Raw genomic sequence first — 25,810 nt, 5'->3', positions numbered from 1 at the left:
TATTTTTGACAGGCAGAGTGGACAGTGAGAGAGAGACAGAGAGAAAGGTTATTCCTTTTGCCGTTGGTTCACCCTCCAATGGCCGCCACGGTAGGCACACTGCGGCCGGCGCACCGCGCTGATCCGATGGCAGGAGCCAGGTGCTTCTCCTGGTCTCCCATGGAGTGCAGGGCCCAAGGACTTGGGCCATCCTCCACTGCACTCCCTGGCCACAGCAGAGAGCTGGCCTGGAAGAGGAGCAACCGGGACAGGATCGGTGCCCCGACCGGGACTAGAACCCGGTGTGCCGGCGCCGCAAGGCGGAGGATTAGCCTAGTGAGCCGCGGCGCTGGCCGAATAGCTTATATTTTTAAATATAATACATCTTGTATATACAGACTTTTTATTTTTATTTCCTCACTACAGTTACTAATTCTTGTTCATACTGCACAGATATTTACATATAAAAGACACACACATAAAAAAATTGTCCTGTTACTATCGTCATCACAAAAAAATTGTTGTAATGATAAGAAAGCAAAGTATTCATTTGGGGTTATATTAGAGAATCTAAAACATATATGTTATAGTATAAAACTATAATAAGCATTTCAACTAAAAAGCAAGTCTTTCTTACCTTGACTAAATAAGGAATTATCTAAGTAGGCTCGTGCATTAAATCATTGAATGGCATGCAGAAACATCACATCTTTCAAGATTTTTCCAAGGTGAAGCAAATCTTTTTTTCTGTGCTATATTCCTTTTTTTTTTTTTTGATTGGCAATAATTATACATGTTTATTGAATGCAGTGTCATTATTCAATAAATGTATGCAATGTGTATGGAGCAAATCAGCATAATCAGCAATTTGTGCTATATTCCTAGTAGTCAAAATATAAAACAATTACAGGAGAAAGGTAGATGATAATCAATTATCAGTTTAACCCCACAGCAAAGCTCTGAAACATCAAAAGTTCAGTTGGTGTTGATGTTGAATGAGCAGACACATTTTCTCCAGAAACTATAGGACGCTTATGTCATGAGGCATTATCTTAACAGCTTCCTCTAAAGACAGCAATATTCAGTAATTTGCACAAATTAGTAAAAATCCCCCAAGAAATGCCAACAAAAAGACAATGTGAAATGGTAGAAAGAGCCTGCATACTAGAATCGGGCAAATACAGACGCAAGTTTTGTTGTGATATTTTTTTTTATACTTTCCATTTTCTTTTTTTTTTTAACTTTTATTTAATGAATATAAATTTCCAAAGTATAGCCCATGGGTTACAATGGCTTCCCCCCTCCCATAACTTCCCTCCCGCCCGCAATCCTCCCCCTTCCCGCTCCCTTTCCCCTTCCATTCATGTAAAGATTCATTTTCAATTCTCTTTGTATACAGAAGATCAGTTTAGTATATATTAGGTAAAGATTTCAACATTTTGCCCATATAGCAACACAAAGTGAAAAAACTACCATTGGATTACTAATTATAGCATTAAATAGCAATGTACAGCACATTAAAGACAGAGATCCTACATAATTTTTTTTTCAAATTAATTAATTTTCTATGCCATTTCCATTTTAACACCAGGTTGTTTTTTTTTTTCATTTCCAATTCTCTTTATATACAGAAGATCAATTCAGTATATAATTAGTAAAGACCTCATCAGTTTGTGCCCACACAGAAACGCAAAGTATAAAAATACTGTTTCAGTACTAGTTATAGCATCACTTCGCTTTAGACGACACATTAGGGACAGATCCCGCATGGGGTGTAAGTACACAGTGACTCCTGTTGCTGATTTAACAATTTGACACTCCTGTTCATGGCGTCAGTAATCTCCCTAGGCTCTAGTCATGAGTTGCCAGGGCTATGGAAGCCTTTAGAGTTCGCTGACTTCGATCTTATTCCGATAGGGTCATAGTCAAAGTGGAAGTTCTCTCCTCCCTTCGGAGAAGGGTACCTCCTTCTTTGATGGCCCCGTTCTTTCCACTGGGATCTCACTCACAGAGATCATTCATTTAGGTCTTTTTTTTTTTTCCCATGATATCTTGGCTTTCCATGCCTGCTATACTCTCATGGGCTCTTCAGCCAGATCTGAATGCCTTGAGGGCTGATTCTGAGGCTGGAGTGTTGTTTAGGACATCTGCCATCCTATGAGTCTGCTGTGTATCCCACTTCCCATGTTGGATCTTTCTCTCCCTTTTTGATTCTATCAGTTAGTATTAGCAGATACTTGTCTTGTTTGTGTGATCTCTTTGACTCTTAGACCTATCAGAACTATCAATTGTGAGCTGAAATTGATCACTTGGACTAGTGCGATGGCATTGGTACATGCCATCTTGATGGGATTGTGTTGGAATCCCCTGGCACATTTCTGCATACTAGAATCGGGCAAATACAGACGCAAGTTTTGTTGTGATATTTTCTAGCAATGTGTCCTTGACCAACTTGCGAAGCCCTCATGACATTAACTCTTCATGCCCTTCCTCCCCAACCTGTCTCTGCTACATGAAAGAAACATCAGAAAAATAAGCATCCTATCCCCAGAATTAAAATAAAGACTTTATGAAAAATCACCCTCAGTCTTTTCCTTTATGGATCAAATGTCACTCGTTTTTTAGTGCTCCCTCACAGAGCCTGTTTTCAATCCATTGTTAAATCATATGTATTTTCTTTCTGCTTGCTCTTCTTTCAGGGACTTTCCCAAGTCTCACAATCTGTTTGTCATAAACTACATTGGATATATAAATAGGATCACATTATAGTTCAATTCTCCTTTATTGGAATCATATCATGCAGAGGAGCTCTTCTGTGGGTCTGTGTAGTTTATGGCCCATTGTCATTATAAAGAACATTTCTGAGGGCAAGCAGCTAGCCTAGCTGCAAAGATGCTGCTTGGGATGCCCACATCTCAAATTGGAGTGGCTGGGTGTGCGTTCTCACTCCCCTGCTGATTCTAGTCTCCTCCTGATGTGTACCCGGGGAGGCAGCAGTAATGGCTCCAGTGCTCAAGTCCATGCCATGCATGTGAGAGACTCAGACTGAGTCCCATCCTACTGGCATCATCCTGGCCTAGTCCCAGCTGTTGTGAGAATCTGGGGAATAAACTGATGATAAAAGATTTCTCTCTCTCATTCTCTTGCTCTCTCTCAGCTTTATCCTATTATACCTGTCCCCTTTTCCAATGTGTCAAGGTCATTTTGCATGCAAAGCTTGCTCTTTAAAGTGTTAACTCCTCAGACTAAATGTGAATATAAAATGTTCAGCAAAACTGACCATATGTGGCTGCACCCTTTTATTTTAGAGGACTATTAAATTATTTTTGTTCTTCCCATGACCTCTGCTAGCAGGGATGTCATTGCTTGGCTACTGTAGCTGAGCTGCCAACAATTCTGCTCCATTAGCTAAAAACTGGCAACTGCAGATTTCAGTTAAATCTCATTGCCCAAAGGCCTTATGTTACATGACACTAAATTAAGAGAGAGTATTAAGAACAATTTAATTCTTTAGTAGTTTGTATTACGTTCTTAAGTAGATGGCCAGCTCATTTTCTTAGTTTTATGGTGAAAAGATATATATTTAGCCTGTTTTTGATCTAGTGCTTGTTTGCCTTGACATCCACAATGAACACAAGCATGGTGTTGTCTTCTGTTTTCTTCATAGCGGACTATGTGGTCAAGGGAAACTTGATGATGGCATAGTAGTCAAGCTTATTTCTCCTGGGGAAGCTCTTCTGAGGATATTTGGGGTTTCCACCAGAGGCATAGTATCTTGGGCTGCTGGAATGTGAGTGAGATGTGGATCTTCTTTTTAGTATGGTTGTAAACACCTTTCAGCAATGCCTTCTTGACGTTCAAAGCCTTTGCTTTGACTTCGGCTTTGGGAGGGGGCAGGAGTGTCCTTCGCCTTCCGTGCCTTCTTGGTGAACAGCAATGGCCAACTCATTCCATGAGTTCCTTTTAAAATAATTTTTCTCGTTTTGCATTCTTGAAAATTAGTTGAATAGCATAATCATGATAACCAATAGCACAAAGGTAACAAAATTCACAGTTGTTGAGATTTCAGGATCTTGTTATAAATGTTAAAACCCTCAGTATAATCTAAATGATACTACAAGCTAATGAAACATACTGCTTATTCTCTTGGAGTGAAACTTAAGCTAGGGAAACGTCCATCCCATTTTCTCCTATGAGCTTCCTGTAGCTTAAACATTGATTCTCCCCATGGCTGTTGATGCTCTCCTACAAGAATGCTACACAACAGCAGTAGTGAAAATATGTGTCAGGCAGGCGCCGTGACTTAACAGGCTAATCCTCCGCCTTGCGGCGCCAGCACACCGGGTTCTAGTCCTGGTTGGGGCGCCGGATTCTATCCCGGTTGCCCCTCTTCCAGGCCAGCTCTCTGCTATGGCCCGGGAAGGCAGTGGAGGATGGCCCAAGTCCTTGGGCCCTGCACCCACATGGGAGACCGGGAGAAGCGCCTGGGTCCTGGCTTCGGATCAGCACGATGTGCCGGCCGTGATGGCCATTGGAGGGTGAACCAACGGCAAAAAGGAAGACCTTTCTCTCTGTCTCTCTCTCACTATCCACTCTGCCTGTAAAAAAAAAGAAAGAAAAAGAAAATATGTGTCAGATGGCATCCATATCCACTGTTGGTAAAGCAGTGAAGACTCAAATCCCAATAGCAGGAGTCTATAGCTTCATCTAGGTACAGCAGTTCGGTTTTGTTTAAGTATTTGTTTATCTATTTGAAAGGCAGAATTACAGAAAGAGGGACAGAAACATCTTCCATCCTCTGGTTCACTCCCTAAATGGCTAGGAGCTCCAAAGCTAGGAGCCAGGAACTCCATCTGGGTCTCCCACATGGGTGCAGGTGTCATAGCACTTGGGACATCTTCTGTTGCTTTCTCAGGTGCATTAGCAGGGAGCTGGAATCAAAGTGGAGCAGCCAGAGCTCAAATCGGTACCCATATTGGGATGTCAGCATTTCAGGTGGTAGCTTAACCCATGGCACCCCAGCAGATCAGTTTTAAAGGTATGTGTATGTCATGAGATGGCAACTGAAGAAAAGCAAACCAAATGCTTGGTAAATTGATTCAACTTTAGAATTTCGTGAGAGTCTTACAAACATTCACAACTATGCATTTAAATGAGAAAATGGGAAAAATTACAGATGAATCATCAGCACGGGCTATCTGTGCTTCAGAGCAGCTTTGTGGTTTCATTGACCACTCCAGTCTACTGCACCTGCAGGAGCTGCTGTCGGCCCCAGCTTGAAGATTTCTGCAATTCCACAGAGCCCTGTGCCTCCACTAGTGAGTTCCTAGACTTGGCATGTAATCCCTGTGCAAACAAATTTTATTAGCTGCTAATTGCTTCTGCCAGGAACAACATGATGGAGACTGATGTTTTTCTCTATGTGTTCTTTGTAGCTCCATCCAATATTGCCAGGTCGTTGCTAGTGTGTGTGCGTGTGTGTGTGTGTGAATGCAGATGTTTCTGACATCCTAAAAGAGTTTTATGTCTTCCCCAGTCTCTCAATTCAGATTATCTAATATGTAAGAAAGAACTCTCAGAGGAAAGAATCACCTGAACAATCCAGGAGTTATCTATTACCAGCAATGAAGTTTGATAAGGTTTTATACAGTTTGACCAGTTAGCATTGGTTGGTATTGAGATATATCTGCTTTTACCCTCTTACTCATTTGTACATTCATTCATTTAAGAAATATTTAATAAACACTCCATGCCAGGAATCATAACATGGACAACAGACATGAACTCTGTATGCCAACAAAGTAGAGTTTTACAAGTCAAATCACTCTCAGGAAGTTAAGAGCTTTTCTTACCAAGTAAAAGACGTTTGGAATTTATCTAAATGATATTCAACTCTAAAATCATTTTAAATATTTGGCTTCTGAAATAGAAATGCAGATAAATAGAAGGAAAAGAAAAATAGATTAAATAAATTATTTTACTCCACCTTTATGCACAACATGTCTTGTAAATAAAATTTAAAGTTGTTTGGGTATGCAATAAAAATACTTTTGGTGTAAAAGTGGTTATTGAAGGTAAACTAAGTTTTTGGAACCATTGGGGAAAAAGATAAAAAATACACTGGGTAGTTTTGTTAGTTTTTCTTTTGAAAACAATCTTGGAAAACAAGACTGCAGTTCATGTCACCATTCATCAGCCTCACTTGCTGTATTGCAAAGTCTGAATCCCAACTCTCACCTTGTTAAATAAACAGCAACTGATAACGGTTTTCCATGTGCATGAATAAACTGCAGCCCTAATTACAGTTTGCACTTGAAACATGAAATTATGAGGAGGACATTTGACCTGGAGCTAAAGGTGCTGGTTAAGATGCCCACATCCCACAGTGGATTGCCTGAGTCCATTCCTAGACCAGGTTCCTGACTCCAGCTTTCTGTGAATGCAGACCCTAGGAGACAACAGTGAGACTTAAACTTAAAAAATTAACTAAACTTGAAATCGCAATCTGTTTGTGAGGAGGCACTGTATGCTTTTGGAAAAGTAAACGTATTATTATAGTTGCTTTGAGGAAAAAAATTGCCTCCCTTTTACTGTTTGTTATTTAGAAACATGGATATTTGAAGTAGAATATACTTAGATGTCATCTCTTTTATCCCATTATTGTACACTCACTACACTACTTCTCTTTTATATGTAAGCCACTATAGTCTGTTAGTGGAGTCTTTTGGATCCCCTATATGTAGAATCATGTCATCTGTAAATAGGAATAGTTTGACTTCCTCCTTTCCTATTTATATCCCTTTAATTTCTTTTTCTTGCCTAATGGCTGTGGCTAAAAGTTTCAGGACTATATTAAATGCAATGATGAGAGTAGACATCCTTCTCTGGTTCTGGATGTTAGGGGATAATGCTTTCAGCTTTTCCCCATTCAACAGGATATTGGCCATGGGTTGTCATAAATTGCTTTTATTGTGTAAAGGAATGTTCCTTCTATACCCTTCTCTACCTTTCATCATGAAAGGATGTTTTATTTTATCAAATGCTTTCTCTACATCTACTGGGATAACCATATGGTTTTTGTTCTTCAGTGTATATTAATGTGATGTCTCACATTGATTTTCGAATGTTGAAACTTCCCTGCATACCAGGGATAAATCCCATGTGGTTCAGGTAAATTATCTTTCTGATGTGTTGTTGGATTCAATTAGCTAATATTTTGTTGAGGATTTTTACAAATGTTCATCAGGAATATTGATCTATAGTTTTTTTCTCTATTATAGCTTCTTCTGGTTTAGGTGATGTTTCAATCTTGTTTATTTTTTCTCTGATTTTAATTATTTCTTTCCTCTTACTGACTAGGGATTTGGTTTGTTGTAATTTTTATAGGTCCTTGAGATGCACTAATAGCTCATTTATTTGGTACCTTCCCAATTTTTTTTTCATGTAGGCACCAATTGCTATAAACTTGCCTCTTAACACTGCTTTTGCTATATCCCATAAGTTTTGATATAATGTATTGCCTACTTCATTCATTTCCAGAAGTTTTTTGATTTCTTTTTAGATTTCTCCCATGACTCACTGTTCATTCAGGAGCGTGCTGTTCAGTCTCCATATGTTTGCATATGAGCTAGACATTGTTGAATTGTTGATTTCAAGCTTAATTCCATTGTAGTCTATCATGTGACCTATTGTAGAGAAAGTTCCATGCATTGATGAGAAGAATGTGTATTCTGCAACTGTGGTTGATGAGTTCTGTAGATATCAGTTAGTTCCATTTGGTCCAAAGTGTTGATTAGCTTAGTTCTTTGTTGATTTTATCTCTATTTGAAATGTCCATTTATGAAAGTGGGGTATTGTAGTCCCCCATTACTACTGTAATGGAGTCTATGTCTCCCTTAGATCTACTAACATTTCTTTTAAATAGCCAGGCACCTGTAATTGGGTGCATATACATTTTTTATATTCACATCTTCCTGTTAAATTGATCCCTTAATCATTACACAGTGCCCTTCTTCTCTTTTAACAGTTTTTGTGTTAAAGTCTATTTTGTCTGATATTAGTATCGCTACATCTTCCCACTTTTACTTTCCATTAGCATGGAATATCTTTTTCCATCCGTTCACTTTTGTTCTGCAGGTTTCTTTGTTGGTGAGCAAATAGATAGGTCTTGTTTTTTAATCCTTTCAGCCAGTCTATATCTTTTAACTGGAGAGTTGAAGCAATTTACATTCAAAATGACTGGTTCACTCTTGAAAGTTTTACTAAATGTGTTGTGGTGAAGTTCTTTTCTAAACATGTCTATTAGGAGTTCTATTTGCTTCCTGTAGTTGAATGTCCCTTTCTTTCTCCAAATTGGGGAAGTTTTCTATAATTATTTCACTAAATAGGCCTTCTAGACAATTCTCTCTTTCCACACCTTTAAGAACTCCTAAGACCCACACATTGAGTCATTTGATAGTATCCCATAAATCTCCAACACTATTTTTAATTTTCTAATTTCTTTTTTTTTTTTCTTTTGGTCTGACTGTATGATTTCCAAAGACTTGTCTTCAGCTCAGAAATTCTTTCTTCTGCCTCATCAACTCAGTTTTTAAGGCTTTCCACCCATTTTTTCTTATCTATTGAATTCTTCATTTGTAATATTTCATTTTGATTTCTCTTTAAAATCTCAACTCCATGGGAAAATTTTTCATTCATATCATGTACAGTTCTCTCTAGTTTGTGAATTTGCTCCTGAATGCTTTTGAGTAATCCTATGATTAATCTTCTGAATTCCATTTCCAGCATTTCATCAATCTCTTCATCTTCACCTTCTAATATTGAAATGTCATTGTGTTCCTTTTGGGGGTGGGTGTCATGATGTCTTCCTTATTTTTATTTCTTTAATTTCTTCATTTACTTTTAGGCATTTGTTGAGTTACTTCTTAGCTTTTTTCCTCTGATGGTTTTTATCTTTGAACTATTCCATTGTGGCTCAGTGGAATGTCTGCACTTTCAATGAATACCAAGAGGTGTGTGGTGAATGTGGCCAGGGAGCTCTGGTCAGGGTGGGGTGAGTATCCAGGATAACACCCAAATTGGCCTGATCGACTTCTTCTTGTTAACAGAAGGAGGGTAATGGTCATCTCTGTTGGTGTGAACATCCTCTCACCTCCTCTCCTCCAAGCTAAGCAGTGCCTGAGTCTTAATCCCCAGTGGATTCAGCACTCATCCATGCTGCTGTGTGAACCACATAAATGATCTACACAGTCCTCACTCTGAGCATGGTTCCCCCTTCAGTGACCCACCCCAGGCAACAAAGGAGCTCCAAGTATGTGGAGCCATACCCAGTGGTTGTCTGGAGACCCATCTAGACCCTGAATCCTCTTGTGCAGCCACCCAGTCCCCTCAGTCTTAGCAGACAAGGCTCCCAGAGTTGCTGGATATGGAGGTTCTGTTCTGCCCTGCCATCCTGTCCTGTCCACAGAGAGTCAAATGTTCCCTGAGCCAGCTCCACCTAGGCAGCTTGAGCCCCAGAGCCTATGGTAAGTTAGGAGGCTGGGGACACCTCACAGTTCTATGTATGTGCCCAGATACCTGTCAATCCTCCCAGCCAACTCAAAGTCAGTGGAGACTATGAATTTTTCCCTCAACTAGGATCTCTGGATCACACGCATACACAGGAGTGAACAGCCAAATGTTGCCCTCTACCCACCACTGCCACCAGTACTACCAAGAAGACGGCGTCCTGTCTCAGCCAGTAGCTGTGCACATGCACAAAGGCTTCTGCAGCTGCTTCCCAAGCCCAAAATAGCTCTTGTTCTTTCCCAGCTGGGCAGTAGGTGCCATTGTGAAGAGGATGGGGTGAGATAAATGTGCTCCTTTTACTTCCACTGGGTCTGCAGTTAACACTAGCCCCTAGGGCTCCAGGCCTTACTCACACCATGCTCTGCCTTTGTCTGTATCACCATGGATTGCTGCAGTCTGGTCTCACCTCCATCTCCAAATTGCTGTCTGCTCTGTCTCTTGGCTGCTTCTGTCCAAGAAATATTCTTGAAGTACATGACTTTTGATCTTTATATAAGATCCCCTTGTGAGCATACTATCATAATTACTTTAATCCTCCGTCTATTATTGATTATTTAGATTATTTATATATTTGTAAAATACCCCCATGGAGTTAACCTTAATTATAATGACTATGTGAGCTAATATTGACCCCTGTTTAAGCCACAGACCCTCAGAAGTTCTCTTTTCTGCACATGTTCCTGGATATGTAGCCTGCTGTTTTTCAGAACACTTGACTAAGAATTCTCACTTATTAAAACAACTTCAACTAAGTGGCAAAGTAAACATTTTATTGAGATCTTGAACTATTGAGATCAATGAGCCATCTTTGCAAATACCACCTTCACAAACACTACTATCTTGATGACATAAGCATGCTTCTGGCAACAAATGTTGCAACAAAAGGACACATACACTAGTGGGAGCCCTCCGCTAAAATTCTGACCGCTCTGGATCAGTTTTCAATCTGTGATATAAGCACCAACCACATATTCCACATAAAGTAGGGTATACATGTTTTGGTAAAATATTTTTAAGTGATTGTTGGTTTCAATATGCTTAGTCTACTTGAAAGATCTTTGGTATGGAAGTCTTAATATATGGTCTTCCATTTAATAGTGGCTATTGAGCACTCCAAATGGGGCTAGGCAGAATTGAGATGAGGTATAAATATAAAATACATACCAGATTTCAAAGACTTAAACTGAATATATCTTTTCAAAATTAGCTTATATTGATTACATATTAAAATGTAATGTGTGGGCCAGCACCATGGCTCAACGGGCTAATCCTCCACCTAGCGGCGCCGGCATACCAGGTTCTAGTTCCGGTCGGGGCACCGGATTCTGTCCCAGTTGCCCCTCTTCCAGGCCAGCTCTCTGCTGTGGCCCGGGAAGGCAGTGGAGGATGGCCCAAGTGCTTGGGCCCTGCACCCCATGGGAGACCAGGAGGAAGCACCTGGCTCCTGCCTTCGGATCAGCGCGGTGCGCCGGCCGCAGCGCGCCGGCCACGGCGGCCATTGGAGGGTGAACCAACGGCAAAGGAAGACCTTTCTCTCTGTCTCTCTCTCTCACTGTCCACTCTGCCTGTCAAAAAAATTTTTTAAAAAAAAGTAATGTGCGATATTCTGGATGAAGTGAACTATATTATCAAAATGTATTTCACTTGTTTTTCTTTACTTCCTTAACTGTGGCTAAGAGAAAATTTAAAATTATATATGTGACTCGCATTATATTTATTGAGCAGCAGTGGACTAGATAATTGGACATTAATCTTGATTATACTGAATAATCTTGGGCAAGTCAATTACATTCTCCCTGGCTTAAGTTCCCCAATTGTAAAATATACCATTAGTCAAGTGAAAGTTATAAAAGAACAAGGTAAATCTAGATTTGTTTATACATATATGTGTGTGTGAATTTATATAGCCTACTTCTATATGAATTTTAAAGTTTCAATAACATAATATGTAAATTGGATAGTTACAAGTGCATGCCCCAAATAAGTAAAGAAATGAATCTACTGGAATTTTCCTAAACACTAGTTATCACCAAAGAGTAAAATTGTTCTTTTGAAATACTCATCTTTCTTCCTGTTTATTCTCTTTCAACCTATGTCACACACAAATTAGCAGGTTTTCATATGTCCCTTAAGCAAATCTCATGTCCCTTGGGCAGATAATACCCTTCCTAAATATATACTTGCCACTGGTAGTACTAATGTAATTTTGTGTCACCTTTTCCAGGACATTTGCATTTTACACTTTCCCATTAAATATGGAATTTAACGTATTGTTTTCTTTTGTTGCTGAAATTTCAAACATGAATAAGGACATGTGAAGTCATGCATTGTGTCTCTGTTTCTTTTTGGCATAAATTTACTCTAGTGTAAATAAATACCTTAAAAAGTCTTGTGTCCCAGGTGGAAAGAAAATCAAGTGCTCTTTAAGATGACATCTAGGTGTTAAATCTATTACATTTCATTCTTCAGTTTGGGAGGAATATACAGGTACGTGAGCAGGATGATTTAGTTAGTTCCATTTAGACTCAGTCTTCTAGACAGAGATTCTAGGCAGACAGAAAAAGACCTGGCCCTGCATAATAAGAAAATATTATAAGATGCTGTCTCTTTCCTCAGGAATGATTAGATTCTACTCCAAAAATCAAATGAATTCAAATAAAAATTGGTGAGGGAAATATACAGCAAGTAACTTATTTGTAAGATGTGAATATAGTATACTCTATAACATTTGATAAATAGAGAATAACATTGGCAAAAATTGCTCTTCATTCGTAAAAATTTAACTGGAAATTTATTCCTGAAGCTTAATTTTCTTTTAAAAAATAATGGTTTCTTAAAATCACAGGATGAAATATTAATATCAATTACCAGTGACATATGGATTGACATAATTACTCTCTATGACACTGCCAGAGTATTAACACTACACTTTAAAACCAATTCTTCAATGACAGGAATAATTACCAACCTTGGAAAATATTATCTCAATGGAATTTTATTGCAAGGCTCTTCTGCTGGCCAGGTTAGCAGGTAAAGGGAAATGATTGCTATTACATAGCTTGGAATTAAATAACTAGTTTAGTTGATGTTTCTCATCATGCACATTTTTTGTCAGTGATTCAGGTCACCATTTTTATGAATTGCTTATTTTAAGTAAAACTTGACACATAAAAATTTTACATATTTATACATACACATTTATGGGGTACCGTGTGACATTTCATTAAATGTATACATTAGGCCAGTGCCGCAGCTCAATAGGCTAATCCTCCGCCTGTGGCGCCAGCACACTGGGTTCTAGTCCCAGTCGGGGTGCCAGATTCTATCCCGGTTGCTCCTCTTCCAGTCCAGCTCTCTGCTGTGGCCTGGAAGTACAGTGGAGGATGGCCCAAGTGCTTGGGCCCTGCACCCGCATGGGAGACTAGGAGAAGCATCTGGCTCCAGGCTTCAGATCAGCGCAGTGCACTGGCCACAACGGCCATTGGGGGTTGAACCAATGGAAAAGGAAGACCTTTCTCTCTGTCTCTCTCTCTCACTGTCCACTCTGCCTGTCAAAAAAAAAAAAATGTATACATTCAGTAATGTCTATCCAGGGTATTATATCTGTCTCCTCAAATATGTATTTATAGTGAAAACATTCAAAATATTACCTCCTACTTTTTTATATAAAGAAATATTCAGTACATCAGTATTAGCTATAGTGACACTACTGTGAAATAGTATTCCAGAACTTCTTACTCCTATAATACCCCTTAATCAAACTTTCTTCCTCCCTATTTTTGTCCTTTTCTCTCTAGCTCCTGTTGCCACCATTATACTCTTTTTTTTTTTTTTTTTTTTTTTTTTTGGACAGGCAGAGTGGACAGTGAGAGAGAGAGAGAGACAGAGAGAAAGGTCTTCCTTTGCCATTGGTTTACTCCTCAGTGGCCTCTGCGACCAGCGTGCTGCAGCCGGCACACCGCACTGATCCAAAGGCAGGAGCCAGGTGCTTCCTCCTGGTCTCCCATGCAGGTACAGGGCCCAAGCACTTGGGCCATCCTTCACTGCACTTCCAGGGCACAGCAGAGAGCTGGACTGGAAGAGGAGCAACTGGGACAGAATCTGACGCTCCTACTGGGACTAGAACCCGGTGTGCCGATGCCGCAGGAGGAGGATTAGCCTATTGAGCCGCGGCGCCGGCCACAATTATACTTTTAACTTCAAAAAAATCAACCATTTTCAGACTCCTCATATAACTGACATCATGTGATTTGTCTGTCTGTGCTTTGTTTATTTCACATGACATTATGACTTCAAGTTGCATCCATGTTGTTGTAAATGACAAGATTTCATCTATTTTCTGGCTAAGTAAAATTCCATTGTGTCTATATACCACATTTTCTTCATCCATTCATCGGTGGATGGGCACTTATATTTCTTCCACATGTGAGAATATAAATTAGTTCAGCCATTGTGGAAAAATTATGAACGTTGCTCAAAAAAAAAAAAAACCTAAAAATAGATACAGCTCAACCCCATTATTGGTTTTATACCTAAGTGAAATTAAATCAGCTGTCAAAGAGGTACGTGCACTACTGCATTTATTGCAACACTATTCAGGAAAGCCAAGAAATGGAAAAGGAGTTAACCTTTAATTCCATGGTAATATAAATTAGAATTTTCATGATTTAAATATTTTACTAACTCATTTTTTTTTTGACAAGGCAGAGTGGATAGTGAGAGAGAGAGACAGAGAGAAAGGTCTTCCTTTTTGCCGTTGGTTCACCCTCCAATGGCCATCACGGCCGGCACATCGTGCTGATCCGAAGCCAGGAGCCAGGTGCTTCCTCCTGGTCTCCCATGTGGGTGCAGGGCCCAAGGACTTGGGCCATCCTCCACTGCCTTCCCGGGCCATAGCAGAGAGCTGGCCTGGAAGAGGGGCAACCGGGATAGAATCCGGTGCCCCAACCAGGACTAGAACCTGGTGTGCTGGCGCCGCAAGGCGGAGGATTAGCCTGTTAAGTCACGGTGCCGGCCATTAACTCATATTTATTATTCTAGTTTTCAGCTCAGTGTGTAAAGAGAACTAGAAAACTGAGATAGCCCAACTCAGGCAACTGAGGAGTGTGGGTGTTCTGAGCTAAGTTTTTTTCCTCCTGTGTAAAAGCAGCTAATTTTAATTGCACTTCTATTCTGCAGAGCTATGAGAATTAAATATAGCCTTTGTTCAATGATCTTAAAACTGCCCTCACTTTTATTTAGAATATGATGAACTGTGAGAGAGAGAAAGACATAGGCCAAAGCTGGGTTCTAATATTGGCAGTCAGAAGGTGTAAAGAATTCTACGAGAAATTTGCTTTATTTCTCTGAAATGTATTTTTTTTCTATCCAGCATCTATCCATCCATCCATCCATCCATCCATTTTCTAGACTCCTAGAAAATGGGATTAAAAGAGAAAAGATTTTAACACAAAAAAATTTAAATCCATACATAGATGGGTCTACAAAAAGTTCATGGAAAAGCTGTGTTATGAAAAGACTCTGCATGGATTTTGAAATGACTTTGTACCCAAATAAGTTTATTCCATTTTTTTCATGAACTTTATGAACTACCCTTGTACCTGTAAGTATAATTATGGAGGAGAGTGAAAACATTAAATTACTGGTAACTTAGTGCCATGTCTGAAAAGTGTAGGTATTTAGTAAATAAACTTTAGTATATTCTGTACTACCATAAGTCCATCTGTTGAATGCCTAAAGAAGGAACATACAGAATTCAAAATAAGACACTTTACTTCAGCTAATTATTCCTGAAATTTGTTCAATGTTACATGTAATTACTAAACCTACTTGCTCTGGACTTTCCTATTTTAATCTTCCTCATTATTCAATAATAGTCAAAAACTAGAAACAACTCAAATGTCCATCAACAATTAAGTAGATAAATAAAATGTAATACATCCATACAATGGCTGCTGTTCAGTAGTAAAAGAGAATGGAATATTGAAGCATAATACAACATGGCTACTCATTGAAAATATTATGCTAACTGAAAAAGTCCATCACAAAAGATTACATATTGTATAATGCTAACGATATGAAATGTGCAGAATATGCAAGTATGTCGAGTGATTGTCAGGGACTGGTGGACGTGGGAAGTAGGAGGAGACTGTTAATAGTATGGAGTTCCTTTTAGAGGTGATGACAATGTTCTAAAATTGATTATGATGATGGTTGTACAAGTACTTAAAAATACTAAGAACCTTCAAATAGTCCACTTTAAATAGGTGAATTATAAGGTTTATGAACTACATATATATATAATTCAAAATATATATCTATCATGACATTTATATATATATATATCTTAATAAAGCTGCAATAAAATAAAAAGAACTGAGTATAGTATGCTCCAAGTAATACGGTTTATCTTAATTTCTAGTAAATATCCTTTGTTGCAAATGGGGGTAGTATTTACAAGTATTTAATTGATCCCAAATTAAATGCAGAGGAGGAAATAGTGTAAAACACTATCATTTTCTTTCCTCAATAATTACTCAAAATCTTCAGTTAAGTCAAAGGAAAAAATAGTTTGTACAAAATTAGGCTTGTTTAGTTAATACTCAATAGTATTAATAAATATAATGTTATCGTTTTAGGTGCTGAACCTAGTACAGTCCTATGTGACCCTTCGAGTCCCTCTGTATGTTTCATATGTGTTCCATTCACCTGTGGGGGTAGGAGGCTGGCAGCATTTTGACTTGAAGTCGGAGCTCCGTCTAACTTTTGTGTATGACACTGCCATCTTGTGGAATGATGGGATTGGCAGTCCACCAGAGGCCGAACTCCAAGGTAGGTTTATCAGACTTGGAAAATACTAATTTTCTTACCTATCTGCATAGGAGGATTTTTTTTTTTACTGCAGCTAAAAATAAAAGAAGAAACTTTTGATCTCTTTTGTTTTTCTATGCAATCATATCATTTCAGCTTTGTAATGGAAAAACTATTTTAACAAAAGCATACTAGTGCCTCAAATTTTGCATAATATGTGACTATTAAATATAATTCTACATTCCATGGTTCCTTCTGTCTTACAGTCTGTCTTGGGTAATTGATCATTATGTGCCATGCAGTACAAAATATTAATTTCTCTGAGTTCTTCCTAAAGGAAGTTCCAATTGAAAATAAGGAGTGAACTCAAGGGGAAAACTCTCATTTTGGTTTCCTAAAATGAGAGGTGCATTATCAAGTCCAGTATAAGTCATGCTCTGGATTCTAATTTTGATTCTACAACCAACTGGCTGTGTGATCTCAAGCATGTTGTTTAATCATTCTAGGATTTAATTTCCTCTGATGACAGATAAAAGTAATATCTCTTTCCATTTTAAACTTCTTAGTCTTCTACTTTACTGGAAACTTGGGAGACTGGTAGTGAATGCGATTGTCCGGCACATCAGCATCTACAACACCTTTCAGTCTCCATGTCAGTCATAGTCACAGTCCACAGCACGGAGCTCATTCATCCATTCATAAAATTAGTGCTTTTTGCTTTCAGACATTCCTTACCATTCTGATACTATGCATGTCTGTAGTTTCATGCCAGCACTACGTTTTACCGGCCAGATAGAAGATAGAATTAACAGTACATCTCTGATAAAGATCCACTATCTTAAGCAGAGTAAAATTACCTTAGAGCTATGTGATGGGTTATGCTGTCACTCTGAATAACAATTTCAGCTTATTTTAAATGTTTTCATTCCGTATCCTGCCTTAGGTGAATATTTAAGTGAATCTGAGTGAGGATCTTTCCTGTGGTCCTTGGTGTTTTTAACTTCCATGGAAAGATTGGTTACTTCTTTCTTACATCTGTAGCCAAATTTTGTCAAACTGTTATAATTCTTGGGAAGGCTTCAAAGGTTTTTATACACCTATCAAATTTTGGATCATTCTGGAGGACTCAAACCCATTTCCAATTAAGTGTCCAAATTGCCACAATTTTGACACATTCATTTATCATGTCTCTCAACTTACTGTTTTATTCTTCCAGTTGAAAACTTTAAAAAAAAAAAAAGAAAGTTGAACTATTACAGTAAATCTGTGTATTTCATAATTCATTTTGCCTGCGTTTAAGACATCTTTCTCCTTAAAAAAGAAAACAAAGAAACTCCGCCTCTCTTATTCAGAATTCAATTGATAATACCTTTGGCCTAGAATAGTTTCAGACAATGCAAATCAAAACTAATTTGTGGAAGGAATCTGTACATGATGAGTCTCTGACCACTTACATTTCCACCTTGTGTGCTCTCCCCAATGTAGGCTCTCTTTACCCAACCAGCATGCGCATTGGTGAGGAGGGGCGTTTGGCAGTGAACTTCAAGACAGAGGCTCAGTTCCATGGCTTATTTGTACTGTCACATCCAGGTAAGCCCACGTAGCCATTAACAGACTCCCCACACACAAAAAGTGTATAGTTTTTCCATATTCACGCATGTCCTGTCTTACTTCCCTATTAGTTCTGATGCCCTGATGTTCAAAGTGCATTATGCAGTTATCGCCATGAGGGCGGTATTATTGTTCAGCTTCATCTCATATAATTCATTAAAATCACCAGTAGAAGACCTTTAGAGAAGATGCAAAATAATTAGAGGAAGATGTTCTAAAGTCTCTATAGAGTTCATTTAAGTGGAGTTTTTTTTTAGATTGAAAGCCTGGGAATCATAATTCCTTCCTGTGCTTTGCTTCCCTTGTTCAGAAAAGATTAATTTCAGGAGGTGCATTCAATAAACACTTCTGTATTCACAACTGCTTTCTGGGTACTTTGAGAAACCTTTATAATAGAGTCAGAAGTGGCACTTCATTCTCATACTTACATTTCAAATGTTAACTAATTATGTGTAGTAAGTATTGGCTAGGCAATTTTACTGTGATGGACTGTGCGTTGAAGCAACGGTCCTTAATTCCCCATGTCTAACTTTGCTTTTATTATGAAGGCTACTTCATTAAAATAGTTTATTTTTATTTTAATTCCCATAATAATAAACTGGTTTGCAGGTTTCAGCAGAATGCCAAATTGTCACTCCCTATCTCCGTGCCATTTCTATTTAGGGTATGAGCTCTAACAAAGGAGATAAAAGCTGAAGATTTAGGAAAGAAAAAGGGTTCATTGTATTTTTATGAGACTGAGATACAAGAACTAGAGAACCAGAAAGAAATGTTTTGCTTTATTGTAATTAACACGTTTGGAAAACAAGGATTTCCTGGTCTTTATAGTACTCTACCACATGTCTACCTTGCCAGTACACTGGATCATTGTTTAGCCACAATTACAGGCAGTCAAATTAAAATTAGATTCCATTCATAAATTGAGTTTGCCCAGCTGTGTAGATGCTAACAGACTGTTTTAAGTTCAACAGCTTTGGTGTACAATAAATGCATTCACATCAGTCTTTATTGTACTGCTCTGACTCCCTGCAAAGGAGCTCTGCACAGTTTGAGCATTTCTGCAGTTATCTTTTGACAGAATTTTAGAGTGGAAAAGGCGCTGAGTTAGAAACTAAAAGTCCCACATCCAATCCATGTGGTCTTGGCAGAGTCACTCTCAGTCCTGTTCCTTCCTCTGTAAAATGGAGATGATTATACCAGCATGCATACTCTACAGGCTTATTATAAGAATGAACACAAATAACATGTGATAAGGTACCTTGTAAAGTCTTAAGCTGTAAGATACTTTTGAAATTTTACCATCATTCGTTTGTTCCGATGGGCTCCTCTGCAGCATCCTTTACAAGTTCCATGGTCATGTCAGCTGACCATCCGGGCCTGACCTTCTCTCTACGCCTCATCAGGAGCGAGCCGACCTATAACCAGCCCATCCAGCAATGGAGTTTTGTCTCTGACTTTGCAGTAAGTGACCAAGACTCTGACTTAGCTTTTTTTTCTGCTGTGTAAGCACTGCACCTTCAATTTTTCAATGAAAACTGTACGTGCTGTTTTTCTTTTCAAAGGTGCGGGACTACTCAGGGACCTATACTGTAAAACTTGTGCCATGCACCACCCCATCCAATCAGGAGTACCACCTGCCAGTCCTCTGCAACCCCAGAGAGCCTGTCACCTTTGACCTTGACATCCGATTCCAACAGGTGTGTCTCACAGAATTATCATACCACTTTGCTAAAGTTATGGCTTATTTTTAGCAAAGAAAATACAATTTCTCCTCACGCACATATGACTGAGCGAAGGAGGTCCAGAGAGAAAGGAAACAAGGGAGGAAAGACTAAGAATTGCCCTTTATCTGTTGTTAACTTTCTGTAATTGTTATTTCCTTATCTGCTCTTGTCTCCTGGAGTTTACTGCCTTGGAGATTTGGGAATATTTGTCTTATTACTACTCATCAAGAAGAATAAAAATTCTGTAGTTCAAGTCACCCCAAAATTCCTAATTGCCATGGTATATTAAAAGAAATAGGATAGCACCTTTTGTCCCAGAACTTACACTAAATGTTGGCTTTCCACTGACCATGATATTTATAAATACTTAATATATCCCTATAAAGTAGAGAAAATAAGCTCAAGCAATGTTATTTAGTTCCATTCAAAAAATAATTAGGGGCAGGCATTTGCTCAGTGGCTAAAATGCTGGTTAAGTTGTCTGAGTACCATATTAGAGAACCTAGATTTGACACCTGGCTTCAGCTCCTGATACACACTTCAAACTAATGCATACCCTGGAAGAGAGCAGTGATGACTCAAGTAATTGGGTTCCTGCTACCCATGTGGGAGACCTGGATTCAGTTCCCATCTCCTGCCTTTGGTCCAGCCCTGTCCTGGTTATTGCAGTCATTTGGAGAATGAACCAGTAGAAGAGAGCCCCCACCTCCCTCTTTCCTTCTTACTCTCCCCACCCCTGTCTCAAATAAATAAATAAACAGCCCCTTTTACTTTTTCAAGAAGGACAAAACCAATGTTATAATTCCTTACATTGGCTTGATTAGATATGAAAATCACAGTCCAGTATCTATTCTTCCACACATCAGTATACAATACATGTGTGTATCATGAAAGTATGTTTGTGTACCATCAGAACTATCTACACATAACAGAGCTTTCACACTTGGTTTTAGGTCAGTGATCCGGTGGCAGCTGAGTTTAGCTTGAACACCCAAATGTACCTGCTCTCCAAGAAGAGTCTCTGGCTGTCTGATGGATCCATGGGATTCGGGCAAGAGAGTGATGTTGCTTTTGCAGAAGGTATCACTTCACCAGTGATTTGGTTTTTATGTATATATGCTATACTTTGCTTTATTAGAATTGAGTTTGAGGGAGGAAAGTATAACTACTTCTTTAGTTTTGAAGATATGACCGAGATTCACTTTGGCAGATGTGAGGAGTCCTTGAAACTAGGTATATGGTACTGGACTTTTTTTTAATTCAGATTTTTATTCTCTATCTCCCTCACTTCAATAGCTTTTGAATTAAGTCTGGATTTTTTTTCTTAGATTTTTTTCACTTTTCATGGACTCAAATGCTGCAGTGACATGAGACTGTAAATGCCTTGCAGGCAAAGATTTTCCCTATCTTAACCAATGGTGTGTAACTCAGCACCCAGCAAAAGACCCAGCATACATGGTATGGGTTTAGTAACAGCTATGAAACAAGTGATCAAGAACCAGAGGGTTTCATTAAGCCTTCTTTTAACAGCAAATAAAGTTAATTTGGCCTTTTTTATTGATGTTTTCTTTTTAGTGTGATTGTATTAGCAAGCCTACAACTTACAAATTAATTTATTAATGGAAATTGAACTTGAACCACAATTGGATGCTGCAAATGTCAAATTAAACCCCAGACCTTGAGATTATTCCCAACAGTGGATGAGCACCTGAGGCTCAATAAATCATTAGTCATTTTGTGGTCCATTTTTAAAGTCATCTTTTCTGAGGCCTAGAAGGGGAACAGATCCTAAAGCTAACAACAGACAGGTTTTCAACATTTGATAGCAGATTAGGGAGCAAAGTAAATAATATGTGTCATTGTTGTCATACCTATTTGCAGCACTATGTTGGCACACCATATCACACAACAGAAATAACATTTCCTCATCTGTTTCAGGTGACATAATTTATGGTCGTGTCATGGTAGATCCTGTCCAGAATCTAGGTGACTCCTTTTACTGCAGCATTGAGAAGGTGTTCCTATGCACTGGAGCCGATGGCTATGTTCCCAAATACAGTCCAATGAACGCGGAATATGGCTGCTTAGCTGATTCTCCTTCACTCTTATATAGATTTAAAATTGTGGTGAGTGCTTCAATCCAAACAGTGAACTAGACTGATTTTCAAGCTCAAACCTTGAACATGATGGTGAAAACAACATCGTCATTTGAAATTAAACCAAATGGTGGCATTTTATAGTAATTTGTCAATGTGCAAAACTAATAGGAAAACAGGGTACCCTCTTTGAAAGTTGGAATTATCTGCAGTAATTATCATTTTGCTTATTGCCTAAAGGACAAAGCTCAGCCAGAGACTCAAGCTACCAGCTTCGGAAATGTCCTGTTCAATGCCAAACTGGCAGCAGATGACCCAGAGGCCATTCTCCTGGTGAATCAACCTGGATCTGATGGATTTAAAGTAGACTCAACACCACTCTTTCAGGTAGGCCAAAAACAAGCTAGTTTCTTCACATTTCTATACCGCAGATATCTCACATATAAATGGCAATAAGAGTAAAATTGCATGTAGTTAACAGGAACATTGAATACAGGAATGTCTGTAGACCACAAGGCACCATTCTGGGCACATAGTAAGAAGATAATAAACTCTAGCTATTATTATTTGTATTAATATTATTTTAAAATAATGTATGAATATAAATGTGACCATTGGTTAGTTTGCTCTTTTTTCTAAAATTTCCTGTAGACTTTTTATGAGCATTTTTTTAGAGTGATAGTGTGTGAACTGCTGGACTCAGAAAACAATTGTGCACAGCACATAAAACCTCCACTCTCAAAGACACTGTAAACCAAGAGAGAAATTCTGTGACTCAGAGACAGAGGCAGGGAGGGTCATGGGAAGCCATGACAACACTGAGCAGCAAACACTACAAATATGGAAATGTTGTTTACATTGTGAATCCTTGCATGAGCAAATGTGCCCTTTAGGATATTTACTGAAAACTGTCCAGAGATAGTAGACTGGAAAAATGTGTTACTCTTGTTAAACCTAAGGAAGATGATTAAGAGAGTATATTTCTTATTCTGGATATTTTCAAACAAAGTGATAAAGTATCGTATTTGTTGTTTTGAGTTTTACCTTTAACTCTTGAAACATCTGAGCTTCCTGAATCCTGAATACTACAAAGAGTTATCAAAAATGTCTCCTTTAGGTGGGTGTTGTGACACTGTGGGTTAAGTCACCACTCGGGATGCCAAATCTGAGTGTCTGGTTCAAGTGCTGGCTATTACATGCTTCCATGCCAACTTATTTTTAATGTGTCTGAGAGGCAGTAGATGATGAGGCAAGTACTTGAATTCCCACCACCCAAATAGAAGTCTCAGACTGAGTTCCTGGCTTCTGGTTTGGCCTGGTCTAGCCCGGGTTGTTGCAGGTATTTGGGGAGTAAACAAACAGATGAAAGATCTCTCTCTTTTTCTGTCTCTCCCTTTCTCTCTGTCAGTTTGCCTTTCAAGTAAATAATTTTAAAAAATTTATATGTACATAAGTAGAAAGACATACTGGAAAAGTCCTGAACTTCAGAAGTTTTAGGCTATAGTCCTGTCTTTTCTTCTACGTAGTTAAATGACTTTCACCAGGCACTAAACTGTGATGTGTTATTTACTCATTTGTTTAATGGATAAAGTAGATTGTGTAATATCTAAATTCTTTGAAGCACTCACACTCTGTAACTATAAGTGCCAGATATTTACTGGCACATGCTCCCTTAACAGTTGTACAGACTAGGTTATGGAATGCTTCCTACAAAGCCTTGCATACACTACATCCTCAAAAGTGTTAAGTTAATGTCACAGACTAAGTCAAACTGTCATGTTGTTATCTCTGGTATTAATTTCACTTGGAAATAATCATGAGTTTATTGCCATGATATCTGATCCCCTAACAAATAAGGGTTGTGTTTTCCAGGTCGCTCTGGGTCGAGAGTGGTACATACACACAATCTATACAGTAAGATCAAAAGACAATGTCAATCGAGGCATTGGCAAAAGAAGTGTGGAGAACCAGTACCACTCTCTGGTGCATCAGGGGAAGCCCCAGGCAGCTACCACCAGCAGGAGAAAGAGGGAGATCCAGAGCACACCCCCACTGGCACGGGAAATTGGTGCTGAAAACAACCGGGGAACAAACATCCAGCATATTGCCCTGGACCGCACCCACAAGAGGCAGACCTCCCATGGGCGAGTCCCTCCCGATGGCAGCCTCCCATGGGAGCTTAACAGCCCCAGCTCTGAAGTCAGCCTAATCACTGTCGTTGGAGGCATCGCAGTGGGATTACTCACCATCTGCCTCACTGTCATTGCGGCGGTGATGTGCAAGAGTAAGAAGAACAGCAGGGAGAAGAATGACCCAAAGGGCTCCAGCAGCAGAGAGCCCATGGTGCTCCCACAGAGCCAACACAACGACAGCTCAGAGGTGTGATGGCCACAGGTGGAATTCTAATTTCACAAGTGCCTCAAAAAAGACAATAGAATGCCCAGTACTTCTGGTAAACCACAGATAATGGGTGACTTTGTGATGAAGCTGCTCAGAGGACCTGCTGTACTAATATACTCTTTCATGTATCAAAGGACACTTCCAGACCATATCTTCCCTCTTGCCCAGAGGGCAGCAATTATGTATTCATGCATTCATAGAGCCATAGATGAACAGCGAGCAATGGGCCTCACCTTGGAGACCCATTATCTCCCCACTGAAATGAACCTGTTCCACGGTGCTAAAGACTCTCTCAGCAGTTTAAAAGGAGTCTGTTGTTATCCCAGAATGTCGAAGGTGCAATTATCACATTTTTTTATCTACTGTATAGGGGTACTTCAAAAAGTTTATGGAAAGAATAGAATTAAAAGATAAGTTGGCTTTGGTGCAAAAAACTTTGAAATCCACACAGAGCTTTTCATAATACACATTTTCCATTAACTTTCTGAAGACTCTTTGTGTTACAGATTATCAGTAGAAAAATGCTAATTGGTAGTTCGGAAAAGTGATGAACACACTGCTTATTATAACAAGTTTTCTAATGGATGAAGACAGCATAGGATTATGACAAGGGGTAGCTCAACCCACACGTAACCTTTTCTACTATTTCGAAGCAAATGGAAGGAAAGCTAGAGGAAAGGAAATTCACACACCTGGATTTTAATGGATTCACACTCTCATCAAACCCTCCTTGCTTTATTTGTTTATTTAATATTAAATTAAACCAAAGAGTATTTTAATTCTGGAAGAGATTTTTAAGAGAGACTGCCCTGTTCTGGCATGTACTGAGTAACAGTATCGCTTTTGCATGATAATATACCTTCTTGATGTTCAATATCCATGGGAAATGTGAGGATTGGTTAATGACAAAGAAGTTCGTTAAAATTAGATTCACTACAAGACAATGTTCTCTGAGAACTGAGCCTAGATATTTGCAGTATTGAACCTATAAATGATAATGAGAAAGATCATTACAGATGGTGAAGGGAAAAAGTGGTATTTATAATATAGTATGTATAACCACAGTGCTTCTTATGTATACAGTATGGAATAATAGAGCATTTTTACATGACAGATGAGGTTAGCCCTCAGACTAGCAGTCACACAATAATGTTGAGAGCTTAAATTGGCCATGGGCATTTTATTACCCATTTAATCAGTCTTTGGTCCAAACCTTAAGAATTCCTAAAACTGTCACTCCAGACATGGTCTTGGAGGTGGCCGGCATCACTGGTCATGTAATAAACATCCCTCTATGGTCTTGTTCAGTCCATAATCTGGGACTTCACAGTATCTAAAAATATAATTTATATCATTCACCTCACAAAACCAGAGAACTTGAGTGTGGCTTCCATTGCCTTTCTGAACAAATATATCTTTACCAAATGGCAGGAATTTGAGTTGGAAAGCGGAAACATTGTTAGGTGAATGCCAAGTCTTCCAAAAGCATTTAAATGTATAGAAAACCAAAATACAGTTAGAATATGCCTAAAGATGAACCCTCAAGTGCTATGTGAAATCCTTTTTCACTTCAAGACATAACCTAGCCATGCTGGATATCCTGGTGCAGGGGAGGTATTTCAG

The 25,810-nt window shown here is 38.9% G+C and overlaps 1 protein-coding gene across 1 annotated transcript in view; it reads left to right on the top strand.

The window, feature by feature from the left end:
- Positions 1–24,172, top strand: part of FREM2 (FRAS1 related extracellular matrix 2) — a 210,132-nt gene extending 185,960 nt beyond the window's left edge. Inside the window, exons 18-25 of the mRNA XM_062195175.1 lie at positions 16,185–16,377; positions 17,842–17,946; positions 19,301–19,428; positions 19,530–19,664; positions 20,645–20,771; positions 21,630–21,817; positions 22,028–22,174; positions 23,660–24,172. Of these exons, the coding sequence (XP_062051159.1) occupies positions 16,185–16,377; positions 17,842–17,946; positions 19,301–19,428; positions 19,530–19,664; positions 20,645–20,771; positions 21,630–21,817; positions 22,028–22,174; positions 23,660–24,172 (1,536 nt within the window). The remainder of the gene's footprint in view (positions 1–16,184; positions 16,378–17,841; positions 17,947–19,300; positions 19,429–19,529; positions 19,665–20,644; positions 20,772–21,629; positions 21,818–22,027; positions 22,175–23,659) is intronic.
- Positions 24,173–25,810: the final 1,638 nt, after the last annotated feature.

Source organism: Lepus europaeus, chromosome 6 (assembly GCF_033115175.1).
Source record: "Lepus europaeus isolate LE1 chromosome 6, mLepTim1.pri, whole genome shotgun sequence".
Classification (NCBI taxonomy): Eukaryota; Metazoa; Chordata; class Mammalia; order Lagomorpha; family Leporidae; genus Lepus; species Lepus europaeus.
The sequence above is the reverse complement of the archived record's forward strand: the minus strand, read 5'-3'. Positions and strand labels throughout refer to the sequence as shown.